The sequence below is a fragment of the Molossus molossus genome, unplaced genomic scaffold (assembly GCF_014108415.1).
Source record: "Molossus molossus isolate mMolMol1 unplaced genomic scaffold, mMolMol1.p scaffold_m16_p_10, whole genome shotgun sequence".
In the NCBI taxonomy this organism is placed as follows: Eukaryota; Metazoa; Chordata; class Mammalia; order Chiroptera; family Molossidae; genus Molossus; species Molossus molossus.
In genome coordinates this window covers 53,848,564-53,868,373 of record NW_023425345.1, presented here as the reverse complement: position 1 = coordinate 53,868,373, position 19,810 = coordinate 53,848,564, and the positions used below count along the sequence as shown (strand labels likewise).

General features: G+C 34.7%; 1 protein-coding gene and 1 pseudogene across 1 annotated transcript in view; one reads left to right on the top strand and one right to left on the bottom strand.

Annotated features, from left to right (window-relative positions):
• PTPRQ (protein tyrosine phosphatase receptor type Q) overlaps positions 1-19,810 on the top strand; it is a 213,784-nt gene that overhangs the window by 172,905 nt on the left and 21,069 nt on the right. Inside the window, exons 35-37 of the mRNA XM_036252356.1 lie at positions 1,574-1,702; positions 16,048-16,074; positions 16,729-16,810. Coding sequence (XP_036108249.1) covers positions 1,574-1,702; positions 16,048-16,074; positions 16,729-16,810 — 238 coding nt within the window. The remainder of the gene's footprint in view (positions 1-1,573; positions 1,703-16,047; positions 16,075-16,728; positions 16,811-19,810) is intronic.
• Positions 11,334-15,192, bottom strand: LOC118623226 (annotated as a pseudogene).

The window sequence follows — 19,810 nt, the reverse complement described above, 5'->3', positions numbered from 1 at the left end:
GCACTACATTTTCTAAGTGTTCTTCAAATTCTCCGTATTCATGTCTTAGTCTTCCTGTTGTTTACAGAACTTCAGGGGAAATCTTAAATATGATCCTAAAACTTATTTTCATAAAGTAGATTTCCAAGTTAAAGAGACCCTACATTTACAAAAAATATCCAATCTACTAATTTCCTAAATAATTCACTAGGTTCTATTTTTATTTTACATGAAGAACGCCATTCTCTATTCTGAATTCCACGCATGAACTGTTTCATCTTGAATCTCTTAAATCATTTTGATGGATAATTTGAAAGGCTCTTGAAAAAGATATCTTTCTTGTACCACATACTGTTGTTCTCAGATTCAGCCAGATGTTGAAAGAAAGTCATTATTCTAGGCACTTAAAAGATATATTGTGTAGGATGTGGGCATTGTCTCTAAGGGGGCACACATCAGCCATATTTATATTTTTTCCTTTCTCCAAAATCTTTTTTGACTTCTCATGTCCTTATAGGATGAACTCCTTATTTGAGCAGGAAATGGTTCTCCCTTATTTCCTACAATTTCCCTACGTCTCTTTAGCCAAATGGGTCTATTCTTACCTAAACATTCCTTAGACAGTACAACTCTGGTTTTGTTCAGTCAAAATGTGCTTTCTCCTCCTCATTCTGAACCACCCAAGTCAAATTCCACCTCTTTACTTCCTCTAAATAATAAGAGTTGTAGTCACTTACATAACATTTCATAACTAATTAGTTACTGTCTTATGAATTATAATTTGAATCTTTTTTCTCTTTGTATGCTTTTTCTAAATTTAGATCCAAAATTGTAGTGTTGTTGAGGACAAGGACAATATTTTATGCTTCCTACATCATCTGCAATGCATAACTTATAATAAATCATACATGTTTGAAGTATAAAAGTTATATAAAATAGCTAAATAGTACTTTGTAATATACCACACTGTGTCATAGAAAAATAAGCATGTAAATAACTTAAAATAAAAATATTTTAATTTGATTCTTAGATTCATGTGACTTTTATTTTTTGAACCTGAGTTTTCTGATTGCAAATAAAGATAATATATACCTCACAATATTTTCTAAAAGTCAATACGATAGTTCAAAACACATTTTTAATGTATTTTCATGTATGTAAAAGTGCTTTTGTATGTAAAAACAATAGAGCATTGTCTTTTAGCACTGGTGCTGATAGCAATGAGCTATTTCCACTTTGGCATATTTCTTATTTGTGACAAATCTATGAAACAGCTGGAGGGGAGGAGATACAAGACAGAGACAGTCTCATTTGCTCTATATTTTAAATATGCTGTGGCTCAGGCCTTGATCAACTAATTCTCATTTAATTAGAAACTTCAACGAAATAACATGTTAAAAATATTAGTAGAATAGGTTCTGCAGAATTAAAACTGAAAAAAAATTGAGTAGCTATAAATGTTCAGTATATTCAGAGGCGTGATCCCAGCAAAGACATGATTTGACTAATGTCTTTACTTAAAAAAGGAAACTAAACCTAATTCCTTATGCTTTCCATGATATTCCCATCTTGGACTTTACTAAACTTATTTTAGAATTCGCCAGAGGCAGAAAGAAGGTGGCACATACTCTCCTCGAGATGCAGAAATTATTGACACCAAATTCAAGCTGGATCAGCTCATCACAGTGGCAGACCTGGAACTAAAGGACGAGAGATTAACGCGGTGAGCACACTCCTCTGGGTGAACAGTGGTCCGGAGGGCCGGGAGCCATGACCCTATGCTGACCTATGCTTGTTGGAAGTGTTTGTGGGGCTCCTATTTATACAGGTCACAGAGATCTTCTTTCAAAGGGTGACCTCCATCTTCTACACACTTCTCACTGATGTTCGGAGAATCACTTAATCTTCTTAATACTTAGAGTTCAATATGAACCTCAGAGTACAGTGTTCAACCGAGTGTTTTTTTCTGAGACAAATATTTTTGCACATGAAACCTTTAAAATTATGTTTAATAATTCACTTCATAGGATAGATTTTTTTTAACAACATACTTCTGAAGGTGTCCACATTTTTAATCACAAGTTTAACATAATTAAATTTGTAACTACTTGATATTGTTTGTTTTTATAAAAGCTTTTTTATAACTCCTTACTTTAGAATGAAATTACATTAAAATTATAAATTGTATATTGAAACTTTATTTTTTAAATTGCTCAGTATTTAAAAATTAAATACAAAGTAAAAATTACCTTTGGAAGGAAAATTAAATATGCATGTGCTAAATATGTGTCAATAATATGTATTGAAAATAGTGAAGTGCTTAATTTTAAAGAGTAGGTAATTTTTAATTTTTAAAAATCATTATAAATTATTCAGAATATTGGCGCATTTGAAAAAAGTTTGATTAAGATCATTTATCAAACTCTTAATTAAAATTATAATCAGGCTATCTTACCAAGTTTAGATTCTTTTAAGAGACAATATTTTGTGATGCTTAAAGAAACACAAAGCAATTGTTACAAAACAACTCAGATGGACTTTTGAAAATTATGAACTCTGAAAATATGACATCAACAGAGCTTGAACTTAAAAAGGAATTGATCATTGATAGCTGTTTTCTACAAAATTTTGCCTTTGCCTAATAGATTGACTTTGTAAGACTATTTTCAGCATGTCTAGAATACCTAAAATGTGCCATAAAGGAAGTGTCATCTGACAAGCAAGGCCTTCGAATGCCACAGAATGAAAGTTATTTAGTGTTATCACTAAACTACAAGGAAATTGGGTTTGTTGGATATGAAAAATTCTTTCTATTTAGGTATTTGTCTCTGTTAATATTCTAATACAGGCTGTTCCCTTCTAAGATGAATATTGCTCCAAAGACTGTGTAAGATGGTTATATATTACCCAGGACATAGTTTTCAGCACAAGAAATGTTGTGTATAAAAGATCAATAGATTCCCAAGGTAACCTGCCAACATGAAACCACATCATAGGAACAACAGAGCATTACCAGCATGAGGCTGTCTCTCCGTCCTTGAAGGGTCACACTGCAGAGTGAGAGGACGTTTCTACTCCTTTCTCCCTGTGAGCCGACTGCATTTCAGTAGGATTCTTCCAACTGCCTTTCTGCACTCCTTTCTTGAGTGTTTGTGCCCCCTCCACAGGTGGGGCCCCAGTCTCTTTCTTCTACACCCCAAAGTATGCAAGTGATAAAACTTCAACTCTCTTGGTGAATTAGCTGTTAGGACAATTTAGTTGAATCTATTCATACTAAAATGTGAACTTCTAAAGCATCCGTTTTTAGAGCATTTTTTAGAAGATCTTATTTATTAGTCCTGCAAAAGTCCTTAGTAAGTAGGTCTTTAGCAGATATGAAATAATGAAGTGGAAAGAAAAAAAGTCAATCAGTACCACTTTATTATTACGGAGGTTCTTGTTCTAGGCCGGGTTTGGTGAGGTCAGGTCCCCTAAACACTAAATGTTTTCAGTTTGTACCTTCCTCCACTTCTGAACACAATCCTTAACATAAAGGTAGAAGGTCTTTTTTTGTTTGTTTATTTTTAAACAAGTACTGTCATAGAAGTTCATAGAAAATGTGGGTGAGGACTGTACAGATTGTTTATCCCGTATTTATAATTCAGGGGCTGCCTTGTTTAACCTTAACTCCTTGTTATTTTTTTCTGACTTCACATTTATTTATTTATATGTCACTTTATTTGTAAAAAGATGTAGAAGTATTTCAAATATATTTTAAATAAGTCATTTATTTTTGCACATAGAAAATGAGTATATATTACCCCAATAATAGCAAAGTTGGAAATTTTAGTGTCCATGTATTTTACTTTCTCATTTGTTTGTTATGATTCCAGTATTTGTGACTGTAAAACATTCTTGTTTATAATTTCAATGGCACAAAATAATATGCTTTGCTTGATTTATTATAGAAATTTATTAAAATAACCATCAAATGGGTTGGTTATTAATTCTTCATTACAGAGATCTATCTCTAGCTGTATTATTTGTTGAAGTTTTTCATGTTAATAAAATCACTAATACATTAGACAATAAGACCAGAAAAATAGTAACCCAAAAATGGACCCAAAATTAGGTGCTGGGAAATCTCAACCCATTCAAAGCTATACAGGTCTGATGAGGGTAGAGCCACATGACTGATGGTGGATAGTAGATTCTGGAAGTGAAGAATCAAGGAGTTTGAATTAGCTTCCAAAATGCTGAGTAATTTATGCCAGAAGTCTTTGTTATTTGCAAGAATGAACTCAGATAATTTCCTTTAAGTCTACCCAGCTAACATATGCTCTTTTCTTCTTGAGGATCAGGCATGTTCTTTTCCATAGAACCTTCTCAATTTCTTCATACTAACTGGACTTGTAATTTTCCTCAGTGGTTTATGTCTCCACATGTCCATAAGAGAAATAATAAAAGAAGAATATTGAATCAATCATTAAAATATTAATTTTAGGAAGTTTCTAGTTGACCAAAAAATAGTCATTACAATGCTTGGTACTAAATCCTTTGAAGGATTTTATAGTTAAGAAATTATTTAACTATTTTATGTCATCTACTCTTTATTTATTTACATTTTAAGCTTTATCCAATAATTGTCATATATATATAGATTCTTATTGTTTATGTTTTACCTTGTTTCACAAAAGGTCTGAAGAATTCACTCACTAATAAAATCCTGCAAATGTGCTTTGTAATATACTTTTTCTTCTTGAAGAAGAATAAAACTCAAAGATCTAGTACTCCATAACTCCATGAAAACATTCAGGGGTACACCAAGATAACATTTTACATTCTTATTTGAAATGATAATTATATTATTTAATTATGCATAGTTTGTATTTAAGTTTACACAATCCATGCTATATTTTTTAGGAAGCATATTTAATATTTTGGCCTTATCCATGCCACACTTATCAGGTTAGCAAATGACCCTTGGGTTTTGTTAAATGATAAACAAATGAATAAAATGACATTTTGTGATGGCTCCTTCAAAACACAGCCACTTAACTTCTAGGAGAAAATATTGGCAAGCTCAGCAACACACAAGTAAAACCTGTCTCTTTAAGAATGCTGAGACTGGCCCTGTAGATTGTTTTCAAACTAATTTAAGTGTAACACAGACTACTTTCCCAAAGACGTATAGCACAAAATCGAGTAACACAAGTTAATGATTCTATTCACTAAACGAGTTTATTTTCACCTCCTTTTCACACTTAATTAAGTTACAGAAGTTTTGTTTTCCATGGCGATTAAATTTAAAAAATAGAATAGCATTCATCATTGTTTCTAATATTTTTACTTGAAAGACACTCAATTTATTCTAAGCCTCAAATTTTTATCAGAAATTTTGTGCATCATCCCATACTAACGATCTTGCCTATTCTAGTTGAGTGAATTTTAAGACTCAAGGCCCAATCCAGTAATAATGAATGGAACTACAGTTCTCAACAAAATGAAGCAAACGGTTGAATTGCTAGTTTAAGAGTGTCTTTCCTTCTTCAATAATATTAGATGTTTGCATGTTGAATTTTTGTTAAACAAATAGCTATGCCCTCAAAAAGATTACCATTTGAAAGAATCCTGCAAATGTGCTTTGTAAACTATAAATCAGAATACATTTGGTTTTGTTATTATTGTTATTTATAATATTTATAAAATTAAAAATTATCCTAATCTACTTTCTTTTTTTGTTTTTTTGTTTTTTTATCCTCACCCGAGGACATTTTTCCATTTTTTGTTCAGGTAGAGTGGGAGGGAGAGAGAGGAACAGAGAGAGAGAGAGAAACATAGACATGAAAGGAACACATCGAGTGGCTGCCACCCGCACGACCGACCAGGGCCGGGGACAAACTGCAACCGAGGCACGCGCCCTTAGCGGGAACCGAACCCGGGTCTCTCTGGACCGCAGGCCGACGCTCTAACCGCTGAGCAAAACTGGCCAGGGCATCCTAATCTACTTTCATGTAGGGATTGCTGACATAATAATCGCCAGTTTTTATGAGCAATTGCTATGTTTTAACTTCTGTATGTAATGATCTCAAGTAACTCTTTCATTCTTTGTAGTAAGTAGGTACTCTTACCCCCGGTTTACAAATAAAAAACAAAAGATGCTTAGAAAATTTAAGAAACTGTTCAAAGTCATACATCTAGTAAATGGGGTATCATGATGCTTACCCAGGTCTGGTTGATTCTGAGATATCAAGATGTACGTGTGTGTGTGTGTGTGTGTGTGTGTGTGTGTGTATTTAACTCTGAAGCATACTAGATGAGATCAATATAAACCCTCTCAAATGGACAAGGGTTCATTCTATCTTCCTTCAAACAGCATTTTCTATCAGAGAACAATTCTAAGGGAAGAACTCCTCCTTTTGAATATTTTATTTTCTAGTGATATGGGGCAAAGGAGTGATGGCATTTGAGCGTAAGTTCAAACTTGCAACAACTAGAAAATTATTAGTAGTGCAACTTTTATTGTGGCTTTAATAAGAATACATAGTAGTCGACTGATACAGGAAATTCTACATAAAATAGCATTTTAATTGCCATCAGTTCTTTGGCAGATTCTGGTTGTTAATTTCTCTTTTGCCTTAAACTGTTGTACAAGCAATAGCAAAAATATGAGAATCCAAATAAGCAATTGCTGACCAATATTTGAATTCAGGACAAGAAATGTACTGAAGTAGAATAAATTTTAAGATATTTAATGCACATACTCTTGTGGTAACAAATCAAAAGTAATGCAATGTTTGTATACTAAATAATCGATGAATCTTTACTTCCAGATACTCTTCATTTTTCTTTAGACGCAAGGAGATTTTTGTCATCCAGTAAGTTACTGTGGTGATGCAGAGCTCTGCTGTGATTATTTTAATCTTGTCAGGTGGTGTGCTCTGTATTTTAAAATATATATTATTGAGTGTTTTGTTGCTTAATGTGTTATTTTTTTCAAAGCCATCCCTCATGCATTCTATTTACAGTGTGTCCTCCATATTATTGCATGCTACTGATATGGTAAAATTAATTTGTCAAAATGCACATTGATTCATAATGTGCATGTCCTGAGAATTTGCTGTGTTCTCATGTTGTCTTAGCTTTGATAGTAAAACAAGTGTTCACTTAGATTTCTTCACATGCTTCTTGTCCTATTTTAACCATGACTCGAGGGCTGAATTTGCCATCTGACATGTGGAGGCTAGGTTCACACTTCACACAAGCTCATTTCAACTACTGCAGGTGGTAATCTGGAAGGACCAAGATGATGACATTTCCTGTCCTCTGACTCTGGGGCACACAGTGTGGCACATGCCATGAATCTTGTCTTCTGCCCTCACCACTGGAAAGCCAACTGTGCCTGCTTTCAGACACTTCTCTGATGCCCAGAAATGCCATTTTTATCTTAGCACAAAAATGACTTTATACATTCTGATAGCAAAATGTCAACATTATGTTGGACCCCAACAAATGATTGAGTGCCTCAGAGATAATCAGTTAATTCCTGCAAAAATTTGAATGGAGGTAGAGAATGAAAATGCATTTGATTTCAAAATCCCCAATCTACTGCAGAGGAACCAGCCAGCATGAGCCACAGTGCTGGATAGGGCCAAAGCTCCTGACACCCTGATTGACCATGACTAGTACTCAGCATGATTAAAAGAGAGGAAACAGGTCTATTTCTCCTCTAATCACACTTAGCATTTTGAAATCATAGTTAATCTTGTTTCACTTTATATTAACTAATTGTCAAGTTCCATTGACAAAATTCAAATAGTTTTATGAAAATACCTTTTCCTCAAAGGACCTGCTTGATCAGATTCAAACATTTGTCAGACCACTGAGCTAAAGATTTAAGTGCTCACATCACACAGAAAAGATCCATCTCTGACCAGCGCGCGAAGCTGACTTCTCAGCATTCCACACTCAGAAGTGTTCTGTTTGAGCAGCTCTGCTGAATGTCTTTCTTTGTCATCATTAAAGACAATCCTTTCGCGTTATGCCATTAGTACCTCAGAGAAAAAAATGCTTCTATGTTTATATTCTCCTCACTGTCTCTCCCCTTTCATCAAATTTTTTCTTCTAGTGTCCTGAATATTTTCCTGTTCAGTCAGAGTTCTGACACCGACAGAGCTAAATATAATAGTTTCGGAAAATGAAAATCTTTATAGAACACCTCTACATAAATTATATTTGTTAAAGTAGATGTGGCCTTCTTCCTAATTTAATTTTCTGAGGTTGCCTTCTAACCCCTTACAGAGAAACTTCAGTGCTTACCTGCCTTACTAGCTAATAGTTCAGACTGCAAGGACTTTTTAGATGATGTTACAACATCTGTCTCCTCTTCATTAAGTCCTCACTGAGAACTTTGCCCATCTTTTCACACAGCTGTCAACAGACTCTTCCTCCTCTCTATCGACTCCTCCGGCCCTGTTGCCCTGAGGTAGCTAAGCTTATGCCCATGGTTTTAATTTAGAATACACAGTTGACAAAATACACCAACTGTCAAGAATTTGTTTTCAACTGTGGTAATGTGGAGAGGTTTAGTAATTAGGATAATACAATTCCTGCACCCTGGGAATCTTATTTCGGCTCTTTAACATCAACAAGAATGTTGCTTTCTAATCTATCTAAAAGTCCATTTCACCTTGCTTGGATAAAATAAGTAACAATTGGGCACCTATCAAGTGAATGGCACTGTTCTAGGCACTGGAAATACTGTGATGAAAAAGGAAGGGGCATTGCCTCCAAAGAACTGCCCTTCAACTAGCTAAGTTCCTTTTCAACCTCTTTGTCCTTATAGATATGAGGAGTTATACTGAGAAAGTACTTAGATATCACTTACTAATTGATTGTTTTTCTAATTAAATAAGAAAAATATTACATTATTGACTTATTCAGGTTTGTATGTTTACCTTATAAAATGAAGTTTTAACATCAGCTACATAGTACCAGTCATTGGTTAGGATAATATTTCTAATTTATATTGAAGACCACAGAAAAGTTATTAATTATTTTATAAAAGGATCTGAAAGGGTGCTGTTTTAATGGATAGAACAAATCAAAACAATAGTAAAGAACAAAAATTAAGACACCTTTGAAAGCATTACAATATTTTGAATAAGTAATAAAATATCATTTAGAAATAGATGTAAATGTCAGAGCAATTAAAAACTCATAGTCAACATTTTGAAAAACTTAGAAAGATTAATAATGTTTTACCAGAGGGATCAAGTGTTCACAAATTTTTATTTGAATACGAAGTACATATCAGGGTGTACAAATTATATATTTTAGCACCAAGGCAGTAGAATTTGAGGTTCTTTCCTTTTTCACCCAACTTAACTGATTAGTAAAAATCACAAAGTTTCTTAATTTGTCCTATGCCACTGGTAATGCTGATTTAAGCTACTCATCTATATGCTATCATCTCTGGCTCTCTATTTGGACTATATTTTAATTCCCTATAGATTTCAACTAATTGACCTTGAGGGAAAGCTGAGTCTCTGTGACAATATGGTCTTCAATCACCACTGCCAACATAAATAAATGGTTCTTCTCTGGATCTATCAAGAGTAATCTGAGTGGAATTTAAGTTTTTGATAGACTTAAAAAAAATGAGCCCAGACATGAAATAACACCCTTTCAGGAAAATGGCATAGGATTTAAGACAGCTAAGATTCATGCAATAAACTGTTTAGCCTTTATGTTGGAAAGTGGGCAGTTATCTTATTGAAATCTGGACAATTCCCAAATTGATTTATATACTAAGGAGCTGAATCTGATTTAACAATAACCTTAGATATTATAAGTGAATAAAATCAGAGTACCATACCAGTAAAATGTTTTCCATTTAAGAACTTTTAGAAGTTTTTAAAAATGTTAATAAAGTAAGTGTTCTATTTGAGTTTCTTTGAGGGTCTCCACAGAGCACTTGATTAGGAAATAGTATCCCTTCTGAAATAACATTGTTGACTTTCATGAACATCAATTTTTATAAATTTTTATGTATATCTAACCAAACATTTTTTTCCTAAAGGGATTTAATTACCTCATCAGTGGTAAGTCCATTCATTTTCCTCATATTATGTCCCACATTCTTTTCTATCTTTCTGTGTTAATTGACCAAATTAATAATTTCTCTTATTTAAAAAATAAAACTTTAAAACCTCAAAGAAAAACAAAATTTAGAGCATAGCCAACACTTAAGGGGAAAATATAGCCATTATATGGCTACCACAGACAACAATAAGAAAAAAAATCTAATTTTTATTAGAAATAGGTGATCCATGCCCGTTTGGCTTAAATTTAAGCTATCCAGATAGGTATTTGAAGATTTCTTTCTAACTTCAACAGCCTTTTATTACCAAACTCTAGCAGGTTTAACTTTGAACTCAGCTAAAAGCAAAACAGCACCTTTAACAGGATCTGGATGGAGGTGCAGACCTAATAAAGATGGTCTCTTAAACACAGGATTTAAAATGCATATATACATCCTCATAAGTAGTTTTTAAAAGAGCAAAGTTCTCCAGTGTTGCAAAAAAAGGTATCCCAAAGTGGTTTCAGTGCATAAAAAACAGCCTTTACTGCCTTAAAAACCCAGTTCAGGATACACCTGGGAGAATTTCTTCTCTTAAAAAAATAAATCGCCTTTTCTCTTCCTTCCTGTTCCACTTCCAGTGCTTATTCCTAGAAACACCCAGAGAACTGTATGAACAAGACCAGCCCACTCTCGTGGCCTCTGCCCATCTGAAAGCTCACACCAAGGATTTTTCCGTAAGAATTTTCACCTTTGCTACAATCAGGAAACGGATCCCTCATTTCTGGGAACTGGCCCAAAATCCTGTTTCCTTCAAGGAGGGGCCTGAGGGCTCCGTAAAGGATCAAAGGGGCTGTGGACCTGGCCCAGACTGGAACACCAGGATGTGCCTTTCTAAATAAAAACACTCAACACCTTATAACCTAAAGTTTAACCTATAGGTAAAAATGAGTAGCAGCTGACATATACCAAAAAGGAGCTTATCTCCCCATCTTTAAAGAAAACAGAGGGGAGGACAGTCTAAAGTATTTGACCTGCTCTCCCTTCCAAGAACTTTGACGGGTAATATCGGCCAAACCCATGCTGCAAGGACAGGTATGTGGTCACAGAGTACAGTCTGTGCTGGACAAAAGCTGCTCTTCCTGGGGAGCCTGGCTCATGGCTGCTTTGTACGCAGAGTGCTTAGAATTAGTAGGGAAATTACTTGTCAATTCGACTTTGTCACTGACAAATACTTCATTAGCAGCTTCTAGAAACTGCCCAGAAACTCCCCACCACCCACCCCACTTCAGGATCATAGATCCTTCTAGTCGATGGGCTCCTTGCAGACTTCTGCAGCACTGCATTGGTTTGAGAGATATGTCTGCATCCAAAGAATACTCTGTACACCAATAGCCAGGAGGGATGGGCAGTCTGCAGCTCATCGTGGTGTTTCCTATGTGTCAATGGTACCACTCTTCTGAGCATAAGAAACCCAGAGCAAAAAGACAAGGCCATTCGCGTTCTCATTTAGCCAGGACACAACCGCATCGGTAATCGTTCCCAAGCTTTCTAACTTTACTCTTTCTTTCTTTCTTTTTTTTTTTTTGTCATCTTTAAAAAAAAAATTTTTTTTTAATCCTCATCCAAGGATATTTCTCTATTTATCTTCAGATAGAGTGGGAGGGAGGGAGAGAGAGAAACATCTATGTGAGAGACACATCGACTTGCTGCCTCCAGAGACCCTGACCAGGGCTGGGAACAAACAGCAACCCAGGTACGTGCCCTTAACTGGAATCGAACCCGTGACTCATTGGTCCACTAGCTGATGCTCTAACCGCTGAGCCAAACCAGCCAGGGCCCCAACCTTTCTCTTTATGAGAATTGGCCTGATGTGCCCAGACTGTGAGGATAGCATTGAGTAGGAGAACACTTTGCTTGGCCCGCCCAGATAAATCTCCATGACCAGGATGAACAAAACCATTTGTATCTGTAGAAGCTCTTTGTAAATGCTTTCCAAACTGGGTGGAGGTGGAACAGGTCTTTGAACACTAAAGCAGAGCCTATGAGCTTGATTGGTTCCATAATATGTATCCTGTCCCAGAATGACAACCTTCACGTCCCTTACATCACACATGTGAGTCCACGTGAAGACTTGCTGTGGGGGAGAATAAACAGTGTAATCTTCTTTTTGCAACACATTGCATCAGCTTTATAAAATAGGGTTTTTCAAACTCCCCGTGGAGGTGCTTCTTCCAGCGCTCATGGAAGCCCACTGACACACTGAGTCAAAGCAGCGAGGGCACTGTGCCTGCTCCGCCCGGCCTTCGTGCAGGCTGGCCGCTGCGTGCCCGCCGTCCTCAGCTACAGCGCCACGCTGGCGCCCGCTGGGCCCGCTGGGGGCTGCGGGCACGCTGCCTACTGGTGCTGCTCATCCTGAAGTCCAGGGGGAAGCAAACTCACGCCGCCCGGCGACCTGCCAGGCTGTCCTGAAAATTGTATTTCAAAAGTAATTGTGACATAAGCATGGACTGGACAATTACATAAAAATTAGACTATTAGAACCTTGTTTCTTACATGATATACATCCAAATATGAAGGACAGATTACAGAAAGTGATTGGGTTTAGATAGAAGGATACTAAATAAATAAATAAATAAATAAAGCCAAACCTATTTTTTAAATAACTTAGGCAGGAGCGATTTTATTGTTCCTATGTCTAATTTCCTAACAAAATAGCACCTATTAACTTCTAATGTTAGGTGATAAGCCAAGACCTTTGTTTACACTCTATACTGTTTGTTCATACATAGAGTGATCATAGCTTTGAGTCAGGGCCTTCTGATAATTCTAAATTGCTTAATATTTTAATAAAAAATTGATTCAATTCAGATACCCTCATAGTAATCAGAGCACTTATATTTCGCTTACTGTGCATCTTGGTCTGAATTCATCCATATATTATAATTAACAATGATTTACTCATTGTCTACTATGAATAAGGTTATGAGGAACTTGTAGTAAATCAAGTGTTAATCCTGCCCCTGCCTGCAAGTATACATGAACCTTAATGCATGTTTCCTTGTTGCATGTACTTAAATAGCCGCAGTACAAGGTAAAAGGTGATTTGTCCTAAGAAATTTAGTTTCACAGAAGGAAGATATTATTTTCTCTGTAATAGAACAGGGAAAATTCCATGGAGGTGTTAACATTTGAATCAGCTATTAAGGAATCAATAGAATCGGGTTGTGAGAAAACACCTGGAATGGTACAAACGGAGAGGGAGGAATACCGAGAGAATATCTGGAGTTCATACAGAGTATATGAAGGGGAAATGTGAGGGATAATGTATAAAATGTGGGCATGATTAGAAATGCTTTCACATGATTATATGAAAACTGAGTTCCTACAGTCATTGTGTTAGACGTTCATTTAAGATCTTGAATTGAGAACTGGAAAATCAGACTTGGATTTGAAATCTAGATATTTGTGACCACTCTTTATGCAGAAATCTTTATTAGGAAGAATAAAATAGGAAATCTTGTTGCTTAATCTAGCACAATCTAGTCTACCTGTATTTGAGTAAATTTAAGACAGAATATTCTAGTAGAAAGGTCTTTTCTATATCATAAATTATAGAACTGATGGGTAAGAGGAAGTTCAGTTATACAAAATAAACTAGAAAAAGTAACTATAGTACTAATGATAGTAACTAACATTAATGTACTGCTGACCAAAGCCAGGAACTTTTCTGAACATTTTACATATATTAACTTGATTGATATATTTTACCCATTTTTCAGATTAGGAAACTGAGGCACACAAAGATCAGGTAACTTGCTCAAGATAATGTAACTGGTATTTGTTGTAGCAGGTGTTGGAAGCCGTTAAAGCCATCATCTTTTAAAAGGAATGAATTCAGAAATGTTCACTCAGGTCCAATAACTAGTCAGTTATTAAAATTAGTATTTTCAGATAAATCTTTCAAATGCAAAATAAAATAATAAGAACAGTAGAGTAAAATCAACTTTCTGTAGCATTTTTCACTGAAAAAACTGACTTGAATGAAAAAATATATTTAATACTTTCTATATGAGAATAGACATCATTAATGAAAAAAGAGCAAGGGTATGAATAATAATATGCTGCTTTAGCTATTTCTTGCTCATGTATATTTTAACTTGATTACTCATGTTTAACATCTCTAGAGAATTCCATAAACATAACTGATTCTTCAAATGACTTACTGATGGCTGCCCAGAAACTAGCTCTATTTTAGATTCTAGATATTCCAGTAAAAATATTTTACCAGTCCAGTCTGGATCCTTAAGTAATCCAGGATCCTCTGAGAAGAGAGAGAATCTTTTCAGTCTGATTGTCCTTACATAGGTGGACCAAGAGCCTGTAATTAAATCAGATGTAGTATGTTTGAATTTCACCAATCACAAACTGAACACTGTTCCTTGTCACTGTAAAAATGATCTTCATGCAAACTCAAGAATTTGCATTTGTTTGGCAACAGGGAAATTGATTTGATAATCCAAGTATCTCATTTATTTCTATCTGAAGCTCAGTTAATTAGGATTTGCCCAACCTAATTCCCTTTCCATTCCTATTTCTGAGGAGCATCATGGCATAGAAGCACACAAGCATCGGGCATCTAAGGGGGCTTGGGGAGTGTGGGTTTAGGCCAGAGTGTCCTTTTCTCTTGATGGTCTTTGCTGAGGGGTAGTTATTTCGAAATGTTTCCTCAGTCCCTACTATTGCCATGTCAGAAGGATTTCCAAGGCCTCCATTTGAGATTCTGTCTTCCTATTCCCAAACCAAGGATTCTTCTGATTCAATAGCCCATTCATCCATCTCTATATTTATCTAGTTAGAGTCAGGACTTCTCGGTTGCCTTCTTAGAATTACTAGAAGGGGTTGTGGAAAACCCACAAGCTCATCCACCAGGACTTTGCTCAAACATTGCTACTTTATCACTGTCATGCCGTGTTTGATAATAAGATGCTCTACCAGGTTACAGCCTGAGAAGATGGGAGATAGCTCCTGCTTGAGGATACCTACGGCATGAACCAAGATTCTATCATTTTTCTTGATGATACTTGGTCCACCACCACCTTATGTTTCACCAATCCCTGTGTTGGAATGAAATATACTTCATTTTGACTCATGTTTTCTTCATTAAACACACCCCTTTGTGACCATTGTCATAATATTCATTATGCCACATTTTTCAATCTAAATATTTTCTTTCATTCATCAATTACTTCAAAACACATCCTCTTAAAATATTCTGCACTGAAGGAATACAATAAAATTATTCCCAATAGTATTTAAAATTTTAAACCTTTTGAGTTACATGTTTTATTTTATTACATTATACTTTGTGCCCTCTGTGTTTTTGCAGTGCTACTTTGTTGTGCATGACAAATATGTTACTAAAGATGTGCCCTTTTCTGAATTTGTGTGTTGTATAGTCTATTTAGTTGTTAGACATAATTTCAGTTTTTTTTAGAGTATAAATAACTTGATCAATGAACTGTCACAAAAGATATGTTTAAAGTAGCTGAAATGATTGTAATTTGTTATTATTATATATTCATCAAAACTCACTCATAAAACAAAACTTAGGTGATATGATGTCATTTTTTAATGATCCATTCTACCTGTTTCAGCATTTTTCATAGACAAAGAAAATATTTTTAAGTTACCACTAACTTTCTTATACCACTGTATTATACAATATATTAAAAATTGACCCATTTTAATGTAGTACCCCAAATCCCTAACATTATAGAAAAGTACTTTCTTAGCTTGAGAGAGAAGCTAAGTTATTATTTGTCTATATTTGGGTCCAAATAACATATAATATTTTTAAATGAAATAGAATATTTAATGTTCATGTCAGTTAAAGGCATTGTACATTATCCATTACTAGTTTATATTTTTCTGATTTTAATCTAGAACTCTTTTAGAAAGAGCTGTACCCTCAACTCATAATGCATTTAACACAATCTCTGTTGCAGGTTACTTAGTTATAGAAAATCCATCAAGTAAGTTTGTCAAATATCTTTTCTTCTTTTTGAATATCAACTTTAGACTCACTGATTTGATGAATCTTAATGTGTGGTTCCTTTTTTTGTATGTTTGTTAGAAAAACCTCCAAGCTGGATATAAATCATAAAAGCATGACTAATTGCATGGTAACTGGAGAAATGCTTTCTCTCTCTCTGGGGTGAAGTCTGCATGTCTGTATTTTAGCTTGGGAAGTAATACGGGGATATTTAAACTCCTTGGGGTTTAAAACCATGTCATTATGAGAATGAGGTCACTGCAATATTTTATATTTTCTAAAACCTTGTAATGTATAAAATGTTTTCTGTATGACAAAGAGGTATTATGTGCTTTAGGATTCGATGATAACTTTATGCCCTTACATTTACTTGAAAAAGTTTCTTCATTAAAATGTTAAATCATTCACTTAAAGTCACTTAAAAATAGAAGGAATTTTGAACCATGAATACAAAGAAAGTGCACTTAAAGGAAAAAAGTTAATTTTGTAAGTATGACAGAATGACTTTACGGGGCTGGGTGGTTTATGGGTTTTGCAATGTCCGTTGTTCTTTAACTTGTTAACCAGCGTCCATGCTAAAAGTAAAAGGACTCAATCTAACGTGACTTCATTTTATACCTTTCCTTGCTTGGAGGCCGATAAGCAAGAAATCCTTCCTACAACATGTTGAAGAGCTTTGCACAAACAACAACCTAAAGTTTCAAGAAGAATTTTCGGTATGTTACCAGCAGTTGTCACAACATTGCCAGACCTCCAGTCGTTTCATGTGTCACATTTCAGGTCCATTTTAGGCATGCAAGGCCATGAAGGACTCTGGCCTTGATAATCAATACCCAATTACCAGGTCGATTGTTTGGATAGTAATGTTACACTGGGCGGCCTCTGGCGCAACCTGAACAGAGTTATTCACCTACTGTGTCAGGAAAAGGTGTACTTCTTCAGACCTCCCGGCTACGGGGTCCTCGCCTGGTTTCTTCTCCGCGCTCTCTCCAGATGTAGATGCTAATCTATAATGCAGTATTGACTCATTTCTGTTTGTGTACGAGGCTTGGGTTTGCTTTTGTGGACTAGGCTTGGGTTATGCCCTAAATGTAGTTTATATTTAATTATTTTAGATAGAGAGACTAAATAATTCCAATTTATATTTGCCTGCTTCATTTATGTTTATGGTAGAGGTGAACCTGAGAGCAGAAGTTGATGTTTCCAGAAATCATATAAATAATGTTATTTCTAGAACCGTTCAAAAGTACAAAAATAGATAAGTAATGTCCATGTTTTACAAGGCCTATTTTTATGTTACTATGAAAATAATGCTGTTTCATGTTATGGACGGTAAAAACTTGTCACCTAAAATCTATTTAAAAGTCAAGAATAATATTTCTGCTTTTAGCATTTTATATATATAAATAGAAATTATTTTAAAACATAAGGTAGATATCAGATCTGCAAGTTATTTTAAGACTTGTAAGCATCCTTCCTAATGTAGATGATTATTTTGTATTATGAAAATAAAAGTTTTCCAAATGACACCAAACTTTATTTTTATTTATTTTTTTTCATAAAATTCACATAGTGTGTGAACTTATGAAACAAAGAATTGAACAATTGGCTTGAATGATTCAGGATTATAATATTTCAGTCTCTCAGAGAATAATAACAAAAATGTGAGAAGATTAATGGTATTTCCTACAGCTTTTTTGTTATGCTTCTTAAGTAATATTGGTCTGGACTTAACAAAATCGGTGGTACCATAAAACTCTTTTTAGCATTTACACAGCAAGAACTCTCAATTTTTCAGAAGCAAAAGTATAATTTTACTAGAATAGAAGCGAATATAATTACATTATGCATGACTGAGTAGATGAAAAGTTTTATTAGCAATAACATTTTCACATATACCGAGAAAGTTTCTGGTTTAGTGTTTGAAGATCATGGTTTTAAGAACTTGCAGCATTTTATATAAATATGTAGGTTTTGTGTATATATTATATAAATGTATTTATATATGTAAGGGACTTGTTTTTCTAAATGTTTTCATCCTAATGCTGTATTAAGTTTTTTAAAGAAAAATTATGTTTAAATAAACAAATGCATATTCCATGCATATATTTGAAAACCTTATAATTCAGGTTATATTCACTTACTATACTTTAAATATTTATAACCTCTTACTATATGATAGGCATTGTATATGAGACATTGATATATATCAATTCAACATTTAATAGCTAAGTGACCTTGGGCAAATCACTTAAACTCTCGTGCCTCAGTGTCCTCATGTCTAAAATGATAGTATCTATCTCATTGAGTTGTGAATACTAAAATGATTGAATGTGCGTAATACTAAGAATAGTGGCTGGCACAAGTGTTAGCTATTATGACAATTATTCCTACCAGAAAGAAGCTCCTATTATGCTAAGAACTGCAGATATGTATAAAACAATTACAAAGGCACTGTACATTGTGACAGAAACAGTCATAAAGAAACGAGGATCAACTCTGGATAGCAGTCAGAGGAGTTCACATAAAGGTGACCTTTGAGATGAGCTTTAAGAAGAGCAGAAACCCAGTGACTCGACATAGGGAAAAGGCATTCCCGAGAGAGGGAAGGAGTGCAAACGCGTAAGGATGCAAGACAATCCCACTCCTCTGTGATCCCACTGAAAAGAAGAAACAGCAGGAGAAAGCTAACAGCAGGGTGGCTGGTGGACGCCCTGTGTGCCCTGACACAGACAGGGCCACCAAGAATAACATTACTATCCAAACAATCAACCCGGTGATTGGGTATTGATTATCAAGGCCAGAGTCATTTAAATCTATAATCATTTCCATGTAAAATAATTACAGAAGTACCACTTTTCAGGTAATTTCCCATTCACCTTTCTTCTCCCCTCCCCTGCATAGTTCTTTGTCTCTTATAAATCTTCTCTCGAAAACTTACCACATAGAAACTGCTCAAGGATTCCTCACTTGGTTAATATTTTTTTCTAAGTCTGACACCGAAACACCAGAATTCAGATCTTTCCACTGTCCCTTTTCTCTAACACTTCTCTTCTTGCAAAAGACTGTCTAGATTTTCTTTTTGAGATAAAAGAAAGTGGAAGGGAGAGTCATCCAATTAAGATAAATTATTTATAATGACTTTGAATGAATTGTAAAAACAAATGTTTTTAATAGTATTAAGAAATTTGGCAAGTTGAGACATTTCTAAAATGGAAAATTATGAATTTTGAAAATGTAAATCTCAGCTTGACAAAATAATGAATACATTTTTTGCACTAACGTTCTTAATAATATCATAATTTTTCACCAAAATGTCAATTATAGATCTCCTTGACCCTTCATCTGTGTCTGATCATTCTTAATCTCACCTTTGCATTCTACTATCAATTTAACAATGCCTTCTGAGAACAGGAATTGACCTTTGACATCTTCTCAAACTGACCAGTGTTATACCAATTAATAGGCATGAAATCACACTGCCTGAGGAGAAAAAACAAAAATAAATCACTGAACTCCTTTCCCCTCCTAAGTAGACATTAAAATATTAAATAATATTATATGTGTACTTGATAAAACCATTAAGAAAATACAGAAAAGGATTACTAACATGGTCCCATGTCATAGAGATCCCCAAAGCACAAAGAAATTATACCAGAGAGCAATAGCCCAACTGACCAGCCACTTTTATTCAGGATGCTTTCAGTGAAAGTTTA